The sequence below is a fragment of the Mangifera indica genome, chromosome 14, assembly GCF_011075055.1.
Source record: "Mangifera indica cultivar Alphonso chromosome 14, CATAS_Mindica_2.1, whole genome shotgun sequence".
NCBI classification, from domain to species: Eukaryota; Viridiplantae; Streptophyta; class Magnoliopsida; order Sapindales; family Anacardiaceae; genus Mangifera; species Mangifera indica.
The window spans coordinates 1,145,110-1,162,612 of NC_058150.1; the positions used below are offsets into that span (position 1 = coordinate 1,145,110).

General features: G+C 32.4%; 2 protein-coding genes across 3 annotated transcripts; one reads left to right on the forward strand and one right to left on the reverse strand.

Annotated features, from left to right (window-relative positions):
- The first annotated feature begins 5,428 nt into the window (after positions 1–5,428).
- Positions 5,429–12,200, forward strand: LOC123195521 (LEAF RUST 10 DISEASE-RESISTANCE LOCUS RECEPTOR-LIKE PROTEIN KINASE-like 1.2). Of its 2 annotated transcripts, none has more exons than XM_044609282.1 (4): positions 5,429–6,244; positions 10,520–10,555; positions 10,652–10,912; positions 10,992–12,200. In XM_044609282.1, exons 1-4 carry the CDS (start codon positions 5,440–5,442, stop codon positions 11,918–11,920), a joined length of 2,031 nt encoding a protein of 676 aa, XP_044465217.1. In that variant the 5' UTR covers positions 5,429–5,439; the 3' UTR covers positions 11,921–12,200. The 2 variants fall into 2 exon arrangements, with proteins under 2 accessions (XP_044465217.1, XP_044465218.1); XM_044609283.1 differs by lacking the exon at positions 5,429–6,244 and adding an exon at positions 9,337–10,242.
- An 832-nt stretch (positions 12,201–13,032) lies between these two features.
- LOC123195462 (LEAF RUST 10 DISEASE-RESISTANCE LOCUS RECEPTOR-LIKE PROTEIN KINASE-like 2.1) lies at positions 13,033–16,432 on the reverse strand. Its single transcript, XM_044609163.1, has 2 exons — positions 15,601–16,432; positions 13,033–14,628 (listed from the first exon to the last, which is right to left on the reverse strand). The coding sequence occupies exons 1-2, from the start codon at positions 16,361–16,363 to the stop codon at positions 13,445–13,447; spliced, it is 1,947 nt and encodes a 648-aa protein (XP_044465098.1). The 5' UTR covers positions 16,364–16,432; the 3' UTR covers positions 13,033–13,444.
- Between the last annotated feature and the right edge of the window lie 1,071 nt (positions 16,433–17,503).

The following is a 17,503-nucleotide window of genomic DNA, read 5'->3' on the forward strand; positions in this document are numbered from 1 at the left end:
TGCATAGAATGAGACATATTAACCATACGTGACAAGAAAATCTCATCTAATTTTTTCGCTCATTAATGTGGTTGTATCTAATCCAATCAATAATTATTCATTAGTGAACCTAATGAAAGGCAAAATCTTAATCAATTGTGACACTTGAGAAAAATTTCCATTTAAATTTTCAAATGAGTTTGGTATTATTAAGAAGAAAAATTAAGGCATCTGCATAGTCCAAATCAAGATGGAACCCACCAAGGTGTTCAGTGGTAGAGATTTATTGGGCTAGTGGCCCAATTGAATTTTGGCCAATTTTTCGAAGCAAAAGGAAGATAAGGACATATTAGCATATTCCACCGTTCAATTCAAGAACAAATCCAAGTGACACGCTAATAAATCAAAACATTTATTGACACATTGTTTGGGGCATATGGAATGATATAAAGCATATATCAGATTAGTTGGTTCGATTAATCTAACGAATACTCAAAATTTAATTCAATTTAGAGAATAATCTAATAATTTTAGTCATTAGACCGTTTTGAACTATAGTTTAATAGAGATAATTATATCGGATCATAATTCAACCATAATTTAAAAGACATAAGACATGTTAATATCAACGTTTGTAATTATAAAATTTGTATTTCAATTGTGAGGATCGGAACCCAACTCCCAGCCATCGCACAATGCGCCACTATATAATACTATTGTAAAATTTGTATTTCAATTCCAAGTTAGTGGATTTTGCAAATAAAATGATTAAAATCTAGTTAAAAAAAGAAAAAACTCAAAAAAACTAGTTATTAGAATTAAAGAATTTAAATCTTTATTAACCGTACACAAACACCTACTTTTAATGTGAGATGTAAGTCTTATATGTTATATTCGGGATTGAAACCTTAACCATTTTAATGACTTGGAGAACAGTAATTTCAATGACTTTGAGAAGAATTTCAGTTGGGGAATATGAAAAGCCAAACATTTAAATTCAATGTCATGCAAATAATTAATTATCAATCAATGACATATAAACTACTATATAATACTAGTTATTTATACTCATGAAGTTAAATCTTTGAATAAAAAATATGTCACAAATCTAATTTTGAAATATTTAAATATAATATGATATGATACAAAATTTGGGTACAAATTCATGATATTTAAATGGAAAATAACCATCTAGTATCCTTATTATCACGACAGTTTCACCGAGTGTTGGTAGGCGAAATTAAATATAAGTATTTTTTCATTTATTTAATAGTTTTGTCACTCAATGCATTCAAAGATTTAACTTTTATTATCTATTGATATACTAATAACAAGATTTTTTGAATAAGGGATGTAATCAGACTAAACCAAATCGAGTATATTAGGCTTAAACCCAGTTCGATTGGATATATATCAAGGCCAAACTAGAGATAAGAATGGTTGATTTAAGTTGGGTTTGAAAAATTATATTGAATTCAATGATTTATATATTTATCAATTACCTTTGAATTGGTGAGATTTTAATTGTGTAAATATAATATTTTAAACTTTTAAAAGTTTATTATTATTATACTCAAGTTGCAACAGTTAGTGAGCGACTCAATTTATTTGTAAACCTAGTTTGAACTGAAAGAAAATAAAATAATTCCAATCAAAAAAAAAAAAACATTCTAAGTAAAACTTGTATCTACCGATACTTTATTATCACTGGTGATATGAATTTTCTCTCTTCTTTTTTTTTTTTTTTTTTTGCAACTTTTTATCAATATTGTTTAAGTATCGATTTTTGTTTAATTACATGTATTCAGGCGTGAAAAAGAGTGTTGTTGAAAATTAGACTTTCTTTCATCAACATTATATGTTTGTACTCTAATAGCATTTATAACCCAAATCAACAAATTTTTTTACCTATAAATAAAATTGTATTACATACATGATAAATAAATCCACGATGCGTTAACTAATCCATGACATAATCCATAAAAAATGCAATTCACTATTTCATAAAGTCACAAATTTTCAATGAACGTAAGTTATCATCTCTGTTTGTATGATATTCGAAAAACTATAACACATGCATAATTAGGGTTGTAATCAAGTTAAACTGAATATTATTAAGCTTGAATTCAAGATATGAATTGTTGACTCGAGTTCGATTTGAGAATATGTGACATTAGCCAATTCACAACTGCAATATTTGGATATGCATTTAAACAATGAAATTTGAACAACAAATTGTATCGAGTATTTAAAACTTATTTTTTTGTATTGTATTGTGTATCTTAAAGTAGGATACATTTTTTTTAAATATTAATAATAAAATGATAATAATTATGTCATTATCTTAAAAAATATTACATATATTTTTAAAATCTTGAAATATATTAAATACGTTTTTATCACGTCATCGTTTCTTAAAAAATGTGTATCAACCTGTATTGATATATATTACATTATATCAATCTTTAATATATCTTAAAATATAAATTATTTTTTATTCATATTATATTATACATACTATAATATAAAACCCTTCATTGGTGGCTATTTTCGCTAGAATTCCTATATGCCTGAGGGGGGTAAGAGTTTGGCCCAATCGCAGAAGCTAAATTATTGAGATGAGGCCAGAATCCAGATATATTGAACAACTCTTTAAGCTTTAAAACACTATAAAATCTTCAACGGCTTGGGCTGGTCAAGACCAAGAAAATAGCGCCTTCGAAGTTTCACTGAAATCAGACCATTCAAAGGCAGACAGCTGAATACGCGATTTCGTAATTTGTGTAAAATAGATTATGAATATAACTAGATTTTCCAGAGAGTTACTTTGAGTTTTCTAGGCCAAAGGACTATTTTCCACCTAAGTTGTGCTATTTTTTCAAGTTTTTTTTTTTTTTTGTTAATTTTAAAAATTTTATTTATCTATTTATAGATAGATAAAATTAATGATTTTAAAAGTAAAATAATCATTTTGTCTGTATTATTAAAAATAAATTTAAATTTGATTTTTTTCCTAAACCCTAAAAATTAATAATTTCCTCTAACCTAAGTTTTCAAAAATAGCATTTTCTCCCTTAGAATTTTCAATTTTTCGACACCATTTTTTTCTCTCCGACAATCTCCGGGCAATGCCTTTTTCTCTCCAGCACAGCCTCCTTCCGACGACTCTCCTAGGCATGGTGGTCGATAAAGACTCGTCTTGTCGACGACGAAGACTCTTGTTGACGACTAGTCTTCATCTTCGTCTTCGTAGACTACCATACCCAACAGAGCCCCCGGAAGGAGGTCATACCAGAGTGAAAGAGACGTCATTTGGAGGTCATCGGAAAGGATGAAATAGCGTTAAAAATTTGAATTGAAAATAATAAACCCTAAAAGAGAAAATATTATTTTTTAAAATTTGAATTGAAAGAAAATTGTTAGTTTTTAGGATTTAGGGAAAAAATGATATAACTAATAGATTCAATTAATTTTAATAGTCTATGGTAGGTAAATGAGATTTTCAAAATTAATAAGAAAAAACTTGAAAAATGCACATACTTTGGGTGGAAAATAGTCCTTTGGCCAAGTTTTCGAAGGTAAAACTTAATGTTCGAGATTTGAATAGAATGTAGGTTCACATTTTACTTATGCCAAACAAGAGATGTCTTCCCACGTATATAGAGTTTGTTGATTGCCGATATTGTAATTAGTCACATCTTCAAATGTCATTTGGCAGGTTTAATCACAGATACATATTAATGTTTTTCTTTCACATTTATATTCTAAAATATTTTATAATGTATCATTATATGATTAAAATTATTTTATTTTTAATTTAAAATTAACACATATTACTTATGTATTTAATAGAATACTTAAGATTAAGTAGACATAATTTTATTAATAAAATATTAAAGTATTTTAAATTAATTCTTTCTTTTTTATTTTAATTTTAAATTAAATATTTAGAATTGGGAATGAAGGTGCAAGTGTCAGTCCAGTAAATTAAGTTGAACTTCAAGCATAAGTTTAGGTCAGAAAGTGTGATTTCATTTTCCTCCTTAAGTTTTGACCTTAAAATATTTTACTATCATTGACATTTTCCATTCAAATCCTATTTTCATTAGTGGAAAAAGAATACCGATACAATGTTAGAATGTCAAATTACCATCTTAAACCTAACTATTTTATTTTTAAAAATTATTATATAACCCTAAATTAATAAAAATTTAAAATAGTCATTTGTATATTAAATTTGTTATCAATACTCTCTTCTTCCTTGGTTTCCTTCACCCTCTTCCGTCTTGCATTTAGTTCTATTGGGGTTGGGTGGTTAACAATTTCAATAGGTTTGGGCTTGGGTGGATTGCGATTTTGGTACGTTTGAGTTTAAATAAATGATAGGTATCACATTAAGGTTTTTAAACTTGAACGGTGGGTTTTCTAAGTTGAAAAAAAGGTCAAATTATCATGTGAGGTGAAATATTTTAATGGTGGTTGGAATTTTCAAACTTGAATTATGAAAATTGAATTGCAAGTTTTTAAATTTATAAAAAAATTAAATTATTATATTTAAAATATTGAGGTGAAATATTTTTAAGAGATTTTAATATTCTAAATATTTAATTCTCTTAATTTGTCCTTATAATATTATTTTTTATCAGAGATAAGTTTCAAGTGAAAAGTATGATTCATATATTTAGTGGGTGTAAAAGGCATTAAGATGAAACATGGGGTGGGAAAATGGCATCGCTCAGCCAGAAATATAGAAAATTAGAAACTTTGCCAGCTGCAGATTACCGCTATTCGAATTTTATAAATAATAAAAGGAGGTGTATTTATTTTAAATATATAAATATACGTATATTTATATATATTATTATATAATTAAATAATTTTAAATTAAAAATAAAATAATATTTAATAATATAATAATATACATAACTATATATATATATATATATATATAAAATCCCAAATGGATCACAGTTTCTCCTGTGAAAACTCTTAAAAATTCAGTCAACAACCATCTTTATTGATGTGTTCTATATGGATCATCGTTACGGGCTCACCTTTCTTCTTCAAACCGCCTAGTCTCTCCATTTACATTATAAAATTCCCAACATCTCTTTACTGTCTCTTTCTTCGTACAGTAATACGATGGTACTCTGTCTTTAACTATGAATCATCTTTAACCCTTTCAAAAGCAGTTTACGTGAAAAAAAAAAAAAAAGAAAGAGGTTTGATGTATAAAAAATTATAAGTTAAAGTTTTCTTTGAAAATATTTAAAATTAAAATTAAAATTTATTTAATTTAATAATTATAACATCAATCAATTTTGATCTAGTCAATATAATTGGAGCGAGTATTCAAAAAAAAAAGTCAAATAGGGATTTAAAAAAAAAAAAACTATGAATCATCTTATAAGAATTTGACAAAATATTCCGAACCCATATGTATCTTCCCTTCTTTCTCTCATGTCTCTGCATCGCTTTCCACAAAAAATGAACAGTACTCTTTTCCTTCAGTGCTTAATTTTCACAGTCTTCTGCATCTTCATCGCCATCCCTTCGTCTTACTGTGCTGATGATGAGCAGTATTTGACATGCAGTCGCCCCTACAATTTCTCATGTGGGGAATTTTCATACTTGAATATGTCGTATCCTTTCTGGGGAGGAGACAGGCCTCAGCCATGCGGCCGTCGAGGATTTGAGCTCAGATGTCAAGATGGTCTTCCTATTTTAGAATATCCTCCCCAAACCTTTAAAGTTATAAATATCAGCACAACTGATCAAACAATGACAGTTGCTCTAGATGATCTTGATGTAAACACTGGTTGTCCTCAAAGCTTCAAAAACATCTCTTTCAATCAGATTCTCTTCAACTTCAGTTCAGAAGTTCAAAACCTCAGCTTATTTTATAATTGCTCTGATAAATCGCTGCCGGGTTCCAATAATTTTAGTTGTCCTTTAGGAGGTGAAGCGGAGATAGGCTTTTACAGAGTTGATGGCGAAGTGGGGTACTTTGAGAATCTTACCAACACATGTAGCAACGTCATTAAAATCCCGGTTCTATCCGGAGCTCTGGATATGATTGGACAGGTTGAGAACGGAGAAAGGCTGAAAGAGGCTTTGCGTGGAGGGTTTGAGGTGATGTATCAGGCGGAGAACAGAATCTGTTCTGCATGTGAGTCTTCCGGTGGAATATGCGGGTCTAATGAATCAAATCCAGTGGAATTCGTCTGCTTTTGCCGTGATGAACCCCACCATTTTACCTGTCCTGGTATGCATTCTCTTTCTTGTTCATACTTTGTAACACTGCATTTGGTGGAGATCTAGAGATAAAACTTAAGAGTGAGAGTTAGATTAAAAAATTAAATATTGAGAGTTAATAAAAACTAATAAAATCTAAAAAAAATCCGATATAAAATTTTTGGATTTATAATAATATTTTATATATATATATAAAATTAATAATTTTTCAAACTTCAAAAGTTTAATTAATTCATTTTTAACTTTATTTGAGTCTGTCATTAGTTGTATTTATTCTATTTCTCGTTTCAACATTCGCAACAAAAAATCCAAGTCTTAGGTTAAAATTTTTTTTTCAACATTAGATTTAACTAAAGTTGAGAAAAATCGAAAAACTCAGCATTTAACAATTAGTTTTTAGAGTATAAACTCTTATCATGTCAAATGGATATCTTAGTAGATTGTTCAGAGTCATTTGGGGGCATAACCCCCAAAATCTGAGTTGTGAGGGCAGTGTCTAAATTAATAGGAAAACTAATATCACAGCCAAACCAGGTAAATCCGTTTTATTCTGTGTATATCAAATAATTTTCAGTCCTCCCCAGGCTTGGGGGTGTAGATTATTATATATTTTGAGAAATCTATTAATTTTCTTAGGCAGTAGTCAGAAAGGAATATTGAAATTCAAATGTTGAATTATAATAGTTGAAAGGATGGCATTCCAGATCTTGATTAAAGACTTCGAGTATTTTAATTGCACCAACTCAGAATTTGTCTCCTTTTTCAACTGGACTATATAGAATAGTCTTATGCAACTTTGAATTGTCATCTTTTTGTTTTCACTAAGCCATCTTGGTCCTATCTTCAACCAAACATAATATATATGGTATTATCTCTATTGATATTTGTGAATCTTATGATTATACCTTTAAAAACATCTGATGAGAGAGATAATAAACGTAATTGTATTAATCTAAAACTCTTTATTTTGGCTCAATATGAGATTTTTTATATCAACACAACTCTTCATTTGGAAGGTTTGGGACAATATTTTTATTAATGTTGTTTCAATCCTTATATTGTAAAATGTTTACAGCCGTTCTGTTTTGTCTTTCATTCGCTCTCATACTCCAACTAATATGAGATTTGTGGCATCACTGGATAGATTTTTTGGTGGCTTTCGATTGTGACTTTGCATGGTTTTCTCAAAATAGTTGATTTATTTAGGCGATGCCATGCATCCATAATGTCGGATTGGAAGTTTTCAAATTTATTGGGTCCATTAATTGCTCTGAATTTTCTTTTCTTCAATTATTTAACTTGTACATATTATTAAAGTTTCTTTCTTTTATTTCAATTTTGTTTTCTGGGTCATAGTCATCTGCTTTAGTTGACTTTACGATCATGAGCCTCATTAGTGTAATACTCTGAACTAGTCAAAGTCTATGAGCCAAGGAGCTGGGAGTTTGTCTAGCTTTATTGCTTCTGTTCTCCTCCTCCTCCTCCACATATTCATTCAAGAACTATTCATATCAAATCACATAGCTGAGTTATCTTCATCTTTAAGCGATTTATTTTTTTCAAAGGGGATCGGAAAAGAGATCTTATCAACAAATAGATCTGAATAGAGGTTGAACTCAAATCTACGTTTATCTCAAATGAGTTTAAGTTAAAACTCTAATTTAGACATATTAATTTGAGTTCAAGAGTTTGTTGATATTATCGTATCAAAACTCTCTTCCCGTAATGGCTTTTTTTTTCCAACAACTCTTTTTCATCTTCCTAATATTAAATGTTTAGCATTCAAGCCTACTTTGAATTAACTCTTACTGAACTTGATTCAACTTAAATCTATCCCTTAAGTTTTATTGCATAGTTTGGTTTGGTGATGACCACGTATACCTTGTCAAACATGGATTCACTCTCTAAACAAGTTTTCTCAACCTAACCTCAAGAAAGATTTCATTGACCTTTTCTTAAACCTTAAAATTCTGTGCATCGTTTCAAAATTTCCTTCAAATCATGCAAAATCCCTATGAAATTTACTTCTGAAAGGTCAAATCCTGAAATAAAATTCTCCTAATGTGACTGAGCTCTCCTTTCATCAGACTTCTTCTCAAAACCTCCAGTGAAGACAGCTAACCAACCAAAAGCTGCGTCTGTTTTCTACAGTTTCGTTCAACCAACCAGGCCTCACTCAATGTCGTCCACTAATTCAGAGTCACAAATTCCGTGTACCCAAAATTTTCCCACCTACCAATCTAATAACTCTTCTCTGAAACCCGGATTAGACTGACTAATTCAACCAGTCTAATCGAGACTCTGGAGAACTCATGGATGGGTAAGGTGGGGAGAGGGGAACTACAATAAATAAGAATGGTGGAACTACATTAGAAAGGTTCAACAACTATTACGAGAAAGTTGTTGTTGATGTCTCCCCCCATGATTGACGCAAGTAAATCGAGGACAACGGTAGCCGACATTGCATGGGTTGGGTAGTGTTAAGTGGAAGCAAGTAAATCTGCCGCAAAATCTCCAAAACCAAAGGTGTATGTCATAATTTCAGAGATTTCACGGGAGCAAATAGCAAAATAATATTTTAAGTGGGGGTACCCTAAAAGTCTTAAAAATTTAACAAATAAAAATAAATTACTTAGGAAATCCTCTTAATTTAATTCAACAACCCCTTCAAACAAGATTAAAATATTGTTCATCCTTGACTTTTTCTTTTTCAAATGCAAGACGCATCTAATTCAATTGCTGAAATCAAAATAATTCTGTCCAACATTGGGAATTATAAATAGAAGTTGAAAAATTCTTTCCTTTGGATTTATGCTTGATTAATCTAAATAATTCCATCTAACATTTTGTAGTCAGATTAATCTAAATAATTCAATTTAATTAGTGATTAGATTGCTTGATTTATAGTCAGAGTTTTATTTTAATATTAATGTAAATTTAATATAAAAATATTAATTTAATGTTTTATAATATATTTTTTTAAAATTAGAAACTTCGTCTATATTGATTAGATAAATAATTTGATATTTTATTCCATCCAAGCGGTACAATTATACAGTCTAATCCATTAATTAAAACAATGTTTACGTATACTATACTATGTATGTCACTTTGTATCTTGACGTGGTATTTTCGGCTCGCATTCTACAAGAAAAGCAATGCCAAACAGATAATAATCATATTATCTCCAACGAATCCACACCAACTACACACCATTTTCACACCTTTATCTTTTCTCCTCCCCTATTCCCATTTCCTTTATGGATCCTCATCCTCTCTACTACTTCACCTTCAAACCTTTTCTTTATCAATGTATATTTCTCTTCATCGTCATCACCTTATGCCACTATACTGTCTCTGATGACTCAAAATTCCAGGCCTGTGAACCAAAAACCTGTGGCAAGAACCTCACAATAAAGTACCCTTTTTGGATTTCTGGTGAACAACAATCTTACTGCGGCTACCCCAACTTTGAAATCACCTGCAATGGCCAAAAACCAATACTCAACATTTCATATGAAGATTACATCATCAAAGATATCTTCTATGAAAACAGTTCACTTCGTCTGGCCAACTCTATAGCCTTTGAGGAATCCTGTCCAACTCCACTTTCCAACCTTACTCTTAATCGAACCCCATTCAATTTCATCTCTGGAAAAAAAGACTTCTTCTTCTGGTACAATTGCTCCCAGAATCCGCCTGCTGGTGCTGCGTATCCTGTTGGTTGTGCAGGTGATGAGAATTCACGGAACTTTTCTTTTGCTGGCTTTTACGAGAAAACGTTTATGAATTATTCGTGTGAGTCCCTTGTTAAAGTGCCCCTGAATGTGGAAAACGGCACCAATTTGTTGGAGAATTATACCGAAATTTTGAAGATGGGACTCGTCTTGAATTGGATTGCACATAGTTGCAGCAATTGTGAGGCAAGTGGTGGGCGATGTGGGTTCGACAATAATGAATTCGTTTGCTTTTGCAGAGATAAAACTCATCATAAAACATGCCGTGATGGTAATTTTTTCAGCATTTTTTCCATTTCTCTTGTTTCTTCTATCAATGTTCTTGACTACTGACTGAACCAGTAGTCTCTCCTATTTTCAAGATGTTGTTCATACTCCTCGGTGTTACTTTCGATTAGTCTATAGGAACTTCTTATCTTAAGATGTTCATACATATCCAATAGTTACAGTGACTGGAATGCCTACTGGGGTTCCATAAATTCTCATGTAGTTTTGATTCAAACTGATTGTTTTTGTGTCTAACTTTTTCTTTACTGTGAATGATTCAGGCAGTACTCTTAATTTGCCCTTGAAGATTGGCATTGGTAATACGGATTTAAGTATTGTATTGCTGTTAAAACTTTCATCAGATCGGACTTCGAATTTCAGAATTTTCTCATGTTTCTCTCTTCCCTTAACAGGTTTTGGTTCAGTTTTCCTAGGCATGGGTTTAATGGGCATTGCCTGCCTTTTCTACCTTCGTCGCAAAAAACAGAAAGATGCTACTTCATCCTATGTCTCCCGCAGTGTTTACTCTAAATCCTCGTCAATGGCGGATCCTGAGAAGGGAGATGACTTCCTTGGAGTTCAGATTTTCACCTATAATGAACTTGAAAAGGCTACCAATAATTTTGATTCTGATAAACAGCTTGGTGATGGAGGCTTTGGCACTGTATATTATGGTAAGAAAAGATTAGTCTTTGCTGATTATAACGGATAAATTCATTGCAATTTGAACTTGTTTATGCTCATCATTACTAGGCAAGCTCGAAGATGGACGTTCTGTTGCAGTCAAGCGTTTGTATGAAAGCAATTACAAGAGACTTGAACAATTCATGAATGAAGTTGAGATCCTAGCTCGGTTGCGCCACCAAAATCTTGTCTCTCTTTATGGCTGTACCTCGCGCCACAGCCGTGAACTATTGCTTGTGTATGATTACCTCCCCAATGGCACCGTTGCTGATCATCTACATGGTCCTCGTGCCAAACCAGGCGCACTGCCTTGGCCAACTAGACTGAAAATCGCCAAAGAGACTGCAAGTGCATTGACTTATCTTCATGCTTCTGAAATCATCCACCGCGATGTGAAAACCAACAACATTCTCCTGGACAACAATTTCTGTGTCAAGGTTGCAGATTTTGGCCTTTCACGTCTCTTCCCAACCGATGTCACCCACATTTCAACAGCTCCACAGGGCACTCCCGGTTATGTTGATCCAGAATATCACCAATGCTACCAGCTTACAAACAAGAGTGACGTTTTCAGCTTTGGGGTAGTCCTGATTGAGCTAATATCATCCAAACCGGCAGTTGACATCACTAGACGTCGACACGAGATTAACTTGTCGAATATGGCAATCAACAAGATCCAAAACAAGGCATTGCATGAGCTTGTCGACCCAACTCTTGGGTTTGATACAGACTATAAGGTGAGAAAAATGATAAATGCAGTAGCAGAGCTAGCATTTCAGTGCCTGCAAGGTGAGAAGGACCTGAGGCCATTTATGGCAGATCTCTTGGAGACTTTACGGGGTATAATCAGCGATGGATACGATCAACAAAAGGCAGAAGAAATGGACATTCCATCAGATGATATTGGATTGTTACAGAGTGGATCACTAGCAGTTTCCCCAGATTCTGTTACTGTCAGATGGAGCAGCACAAGAACAACACCTAATACCAGTAGTTAATACATTTTGGCTGGTGTCTTGAATGAAATGTATGTAAATACTTAGGGTTTATAAGCATAAATTGAGGCAAAATCACTACCTGGTCAATGGGCATTTTCCCCCCACTTTCTATTAACCAACGGCCTAATTAACAGATTGTTTATATTCATTCTCCTCCTCTTGATTGTACCTCTGTGTTTGGTGAAGTAAAATTTTTATTCCTTGTAAGCAGAGTTGAGTTACGCGTAATATGATGTCCCATTATCATCTTAATCAAATTATTCTTTGAGTTGTGGCATAACTTTCCTTTTTTTTGAAAAAAAATTTATTTGAGTCAACTATCCTTTTAGAACTGAACCGATTACACTAAATAGATGAAACGTGGATTCAATAACCGAATCTACAACTATTGTACTACCTAAATCAAGAGTTAGAGTTCAATCTTGATATGTCCTTGTGGATGTGGCATAACTTTCTTTTTTCAGGCTTTGTTTCATTTGCAGTACATTAGACAGAAAGCTACATTAACACAATACTGGGAAATTTTCCGAGGGAAACCTTGGATACTTTATATTTTAAATCCTGATTGATCATCATAAATAAGTGTTTGAATGTAAAATTTTCCCTTCAATTCATCATGCTTGTTCATATACTCTGTTTCTTGTACATTACATTTTAACTTCACTGAAAATTTCATTCTTCTTGTTTCTTCACTCCCCTTGAGATTACTGTCATTATAGTTGTATGGTGGTAACCCAAATTCTATAAAAAAGAATTCAAAAAGTGTGACTTCAAAATATAAATTTCCAATGAGATTACTAGTGATAGTAGAGAGATTAGGCCGATATTGTTGCAGTATAGACTTCATGACTTAACAAATAAAATTATCATTATACTAAGTAAATACAACGTGCAGTGGGTAGAATAATATCCTGTCAGCAAAACATCTACGACCTATTAAAAACATGTGACATATAAATACATGTATCAAGTATCTTCCAAACGGGTGTTTGCATTCAAAAGTTGTATTTAAATTGCATGTAAGAGAGAGAATGAGTGTGCCAAAATATGGAGAGCTTAAAGATACTGTTATCTTTGTCTTCTAGCCTTCTTCATCCATACTGAACCGTGTATTAAAGGCCATTAACAATTGTACATGAACTATGATTTCTTAACTATAAATATTTGCAATCTCAAATACATACATAGACTTCGATGGAAACCTATTGATTTTACTTTCTAAGGAATATATGACATGGAAGAGGTTGAAGAATATATTTATATCATTATATACAAAGAGAAATTCTCTAGTCAAGATATTCAGATTTTAATCATATCAGTACTTTTTTAAATCACTGATAGATTTTTATTTATAAAATATCATTTTAAAGTAACGAAGGAACCTAACGGTATTTAAATATCAATCTGACAACATTAATATCAGAATATATTGACTAGAGAATTTTCGAATACGCTAATCACTACATAGAACTAAAGGACTTAGATGGACATGGCCATAAAAGGCAGGAAGAGTGAAAAGTTGTGTCAAGAGTCGGGCGTTGTTGAAGAATATATTGATGCATTTGAAGAATATATGGATAGTGCTAGAGGTAAAGATAGGTAAGGCTCTGGTGGAATTTTCAAGGCTTCAATGCTTCCCTGCAGCATGTCTATCACCTTATTCATGGATGGCCTATCAGATGGCCGAGTCTGTATGCACCACAAGCCTACAATAATCATCCTCTTCGCAATCTCATTTTCCTGGCTGCCATTAGCACCTGGCCATTTCAACTCATTGCCCTGTTCCACATGCATGTAAATCCAATGAGGAAAAATTGTTTCGTTGGTATGAATCTCCCCAGCTTCGATCTTTCTTCTTCCTCCAACCATCTCCAGCACCATGGTTCCATAGCTGTAGACGTCAGACTTATGGGAAACTTCTCCGAAGTTCCTGTTGAACACTTCCGGAGCAATGTACCCAATTGTTCCCCTAGCCTCCAGTATCGAAACAATGCTGTCTTTTTTCAAGCACAGCTTTGCCAGGCCAAAATCAGAGATCTTAGGACAAAAATCTTCATCAAGAAGAATGTTATGAGGTTTTATGTCAAAATGCAGAATCCTTGTGTTGCAGCCACGGTGTAAATACTCTAGCCCTCGAGCTATCCCTAATGCAATGGAGAACATTTGTTCCAATCCTAAAACCAGAGAAGTCTTGGGATCTTCCTGGTTGTATATGAATTTATCTAGGGACCCATTTGACATAAACTCATAGATGAGAGCTCTTTTGTCACCTTCTAAACAAAAACCCAGTAGAGTGACAATATTAACATGGGATGTTTTACTAATGGTGGCCACTTCGTTAATGAACTCTTGGCCATTTCCTTTGGATGTATTCAGGAGCTTTACTGCAACAAGATGACCATCTGGTAACTTCCCTTTGTACACACCGCCATACCCTCCTTGGCCGAGTTTATCTTTGAACGAGTTGGTCATCTTCTTCACCTCTGAAAAGTAGTACCGTTTGGGAGCTAGAGGTCCACAATCTCTGATAAAGGCCTCAATATCTCTGTCACTCTTCCTTATAAACCTCGAAAGGGATCTTGGCATGAATAATGAGATATCCTTCCTTACCAGAAGGTACAAAATTGCACAAATAATGGTCATTCCCATTATAGCAGCACCAATACTGATATTCCTGACAATGTTCTTTCTAGTGGCCACTTCAGAACCTGTATTATTCAATGTAATATCATAAAGTTATACAACTTTACATGTACATAAGATACATAAGACAATTTTTTAACTCATGAATAGTATCTTAGCCTATTGTTTTATTTCGGTAATCACAAGTTTACAACCAGTCTTTCTTAAAATATCCAAAGCAATACAGAACACTTAGATTTCCACCACTATTTGAGAGGTTTTTAAAATATTATCTGTTTTAGATATAAAATTTATTATTATAACCCAAAAAGGTTAGAATTTTTTAACTGGTATATATTCATTTTTCATTCTTAAGTATAGTAGTTAAGTCACGTATCGTATTGTATATTGAAAATCAAATTTTTTATATTATGTATTATATTGTATTACATGATACGTTTTTGAAAAATAATATAACAAAATATTTAAAAACTTTAATTGACATACCATCATTTAGAAAATATCACAATCATTCTTAAAATTACAAAATTTTCTCATATATATTTATATAATATCTTTATTTTCGCTAAAAATAGATATTCATTTATATCAATAATATATATCATATATATAATTTTTTATCTAAATTATATTGTATAATGTATTATAAAAATGCTAAACCAATGCTACTTATATGTGCATTAGTTTTATAGGTCAGGTGGAAAAATACAGAGCCAGCAAAGGCAGGTCTTAGCTGAGGTCATATCTCATAGACTTTTCTTCAAAACCCTGACGTCACCTAATGCCCGAGTAAATGGGTTGTTGATCAATGAAGAAGGACAAAAATGACTCAAAATGTGAACGCCTTGGCGAAGCCAATGACCAATCACAAAGGATGGAGCATAAGAGTAATGCTCTATATATATACTTTTAAACATGTGAATAAGTGTGTATATATATATAAAATATAATATCTTATTATATAATTAAATATTATTTTAATTTAAAATAAATTAATCATACCATAATACAAATTAAAAATATATTAATTTGTATACCTGGACAGGTTTGATCGTGAGGCTGATCACGGCAGAGGCACAGAAATGGCTCTGAATTTGACGGATTCGACCCACAAACCCCTTGAGAACTTATGCACGCAGAACATGATTCATTGTCAGCATTATACTTCATATCCACATCTTCATTCAAAGCCTCTCCCAGTTCTCCGGCTACAAGACGATTCTGGTTAACTTCATCCAACACAATAGGGACTCTGATGACCTTGCTACAGTTGTTGCTAAGATTTTTCAGTAGCTCCCTTCCCTCGACTGCGTAAAAGCCCGTTCTCACTTCATTTCCTTCTACTTCGCAAGTGAACGTGTTCAAATCCGACTGCGAGAAATTTCCATGGCAGTTGTAGAACAAGCTGAGTTTGGCAATTCCAGGGCCGTAGCTGAAGAGTGTTTCGTTGAAAGTGATCGTTTCCCGGAATAGCTGAGAGCAAGAAGAGGGGAAAAGAACGTTTCTGAAAATGGTCATGAGTTGAAGTTCACGATTGATTCGTGAAACATTGAATCCTTCGAACCCAGAACGTAAAGTTGGGAACTCTCCTTCTTGACAGTCGAGCTGGAACCCTTCACGGCCGCAGTATGGAGACCGATCGTCCCCCCAGAAAGGATAATCGATATCCCCTATGACTCCACAGTTGTATGGAGTTCTGCAAGTCAAGTACCTCTGATCGTCTCCAGAGAGAGAGGAAGGGATGGCGATCAAGATGATGAAGTGAAGAAGAAGATGGGTATTCATTTTGTGAAAGCTCATTGGCTAGAAGGAGTTGTTGGCTGCTTAATGAATTTGGTAGTTTAATTTGTTTTAAATAAAATGGAACATCCACTAAAATATAAGGGAGAGAGTAAAGGCAGATGGCTGTTGAATTTAATTTAATTTTTTGACCTGGACTTTTGGAGTGTTAGTTGGGGCAATTTGTGTGGCAAATAATTTCCGGAAAGTCCATTCTTAGGAGACTATCAGAAAGTTCTATTTGGTACCTAGACCGTCAGATATGGTACCCGAATCCAGGAAAAAGCATTCCAAACAAAGAATCAAGAGCTCCAAGTGAGGTAAACGGGCGTTCTAAGCATGGTAGCTAATTAGAACGAGGTCGTTTTATTTTACTAACTGTTTATTAATCATTCTAAAAACTTTTTAGTTGTTCTAATTTGAAACATGTATATTCTATTCAAATCAAACATTCCATCAAATGAAACTATCGTTCCGTTGAAAAGCAAATTTTTGTTGTTCACAAATTTCATAAGTAACGAAAGAGGCACTTATTTGAGTGTCGAGGGTTTAGAATTATACACTTGATATCCAAAAGAGTTATCAATTTGTTGCATTCTCTTTACAGTTAAACTACAATATAATAAATTCCTTCATCATTTACTTGCGATTTTTCTCAATTTGAGTTTCCCCATAAATTTTTCTATGTCCTTTTTCTTGCCCTATTTTGTGGATTGTTTCGTTTAATTAAAAATTAATTAGTTTTCCTTATAACACAGATATTATTAATATTTGTGTATCTAGCTATATTCAACTAATATTCCTAAAGGTTATTTTAAATTGTAATAGATAAAGTGCTTGCAACATGTAATTTATAAAGATTTTTCTTCTCTTTAACATAGGTTTGACAAGTCTAATTGCATTTGGGGTTGAAATTGAATCAAATTGAGTTGAGTTAAACGAGGACTATTGAGGTCAAACTTGACTTGATTCAATTTATGCAAGGTTCAAGCTTAAATTCTAAATAAGAGTTATTTACTCAAGTTTGATTTGTAAAATTATAATTAAATTTTATAGCTTTTATATTTACCAATTATCATTATATATTCAAAGTTTGATATAAAAGCTTATAAGCTGGATATTAGATTTTTGGATATAAGTGTAATATATTAAACTTTTATA

Bases quoted from the DNA above. Each gene is read 5' to 3' on its own strand.
- LOC123195462 (XM_044609163.1), bottom strand. From the start codon at position 16,363: ATGAGCTTTCACAAAATGAATACCCATCTTCTTCTTCACTTCATCATC. The intron at 14,629-15,600 runs GTATACAAATTA...TGAATAATACAG, and splicing joins TCACGATCAAACCTGTCCAG to GTTCTGAAGTGGCCACTAGA.
- LOC123195521 (XM_044609282.1), top strand. From the start codon at position 5,440: ATGTCTCTGCATCGCTTTCCACAAAAAATGAACAGTACTCTTTTCCTT. The intron at 6,245-10,519 runs GTATGCATTCTC...TGAATGATTCAG, and splicing joins CCACCATTTTACCTGTCCTG to GCAGTACTCTTAATTTGCCC. The intron at 10,913-10,991 runs GTAAGAAAAGAT...CATCATTACTAG, and splicing joins CTTTGGCACTGTATATTATG to GCAAGCTCGAAGATGGACGT.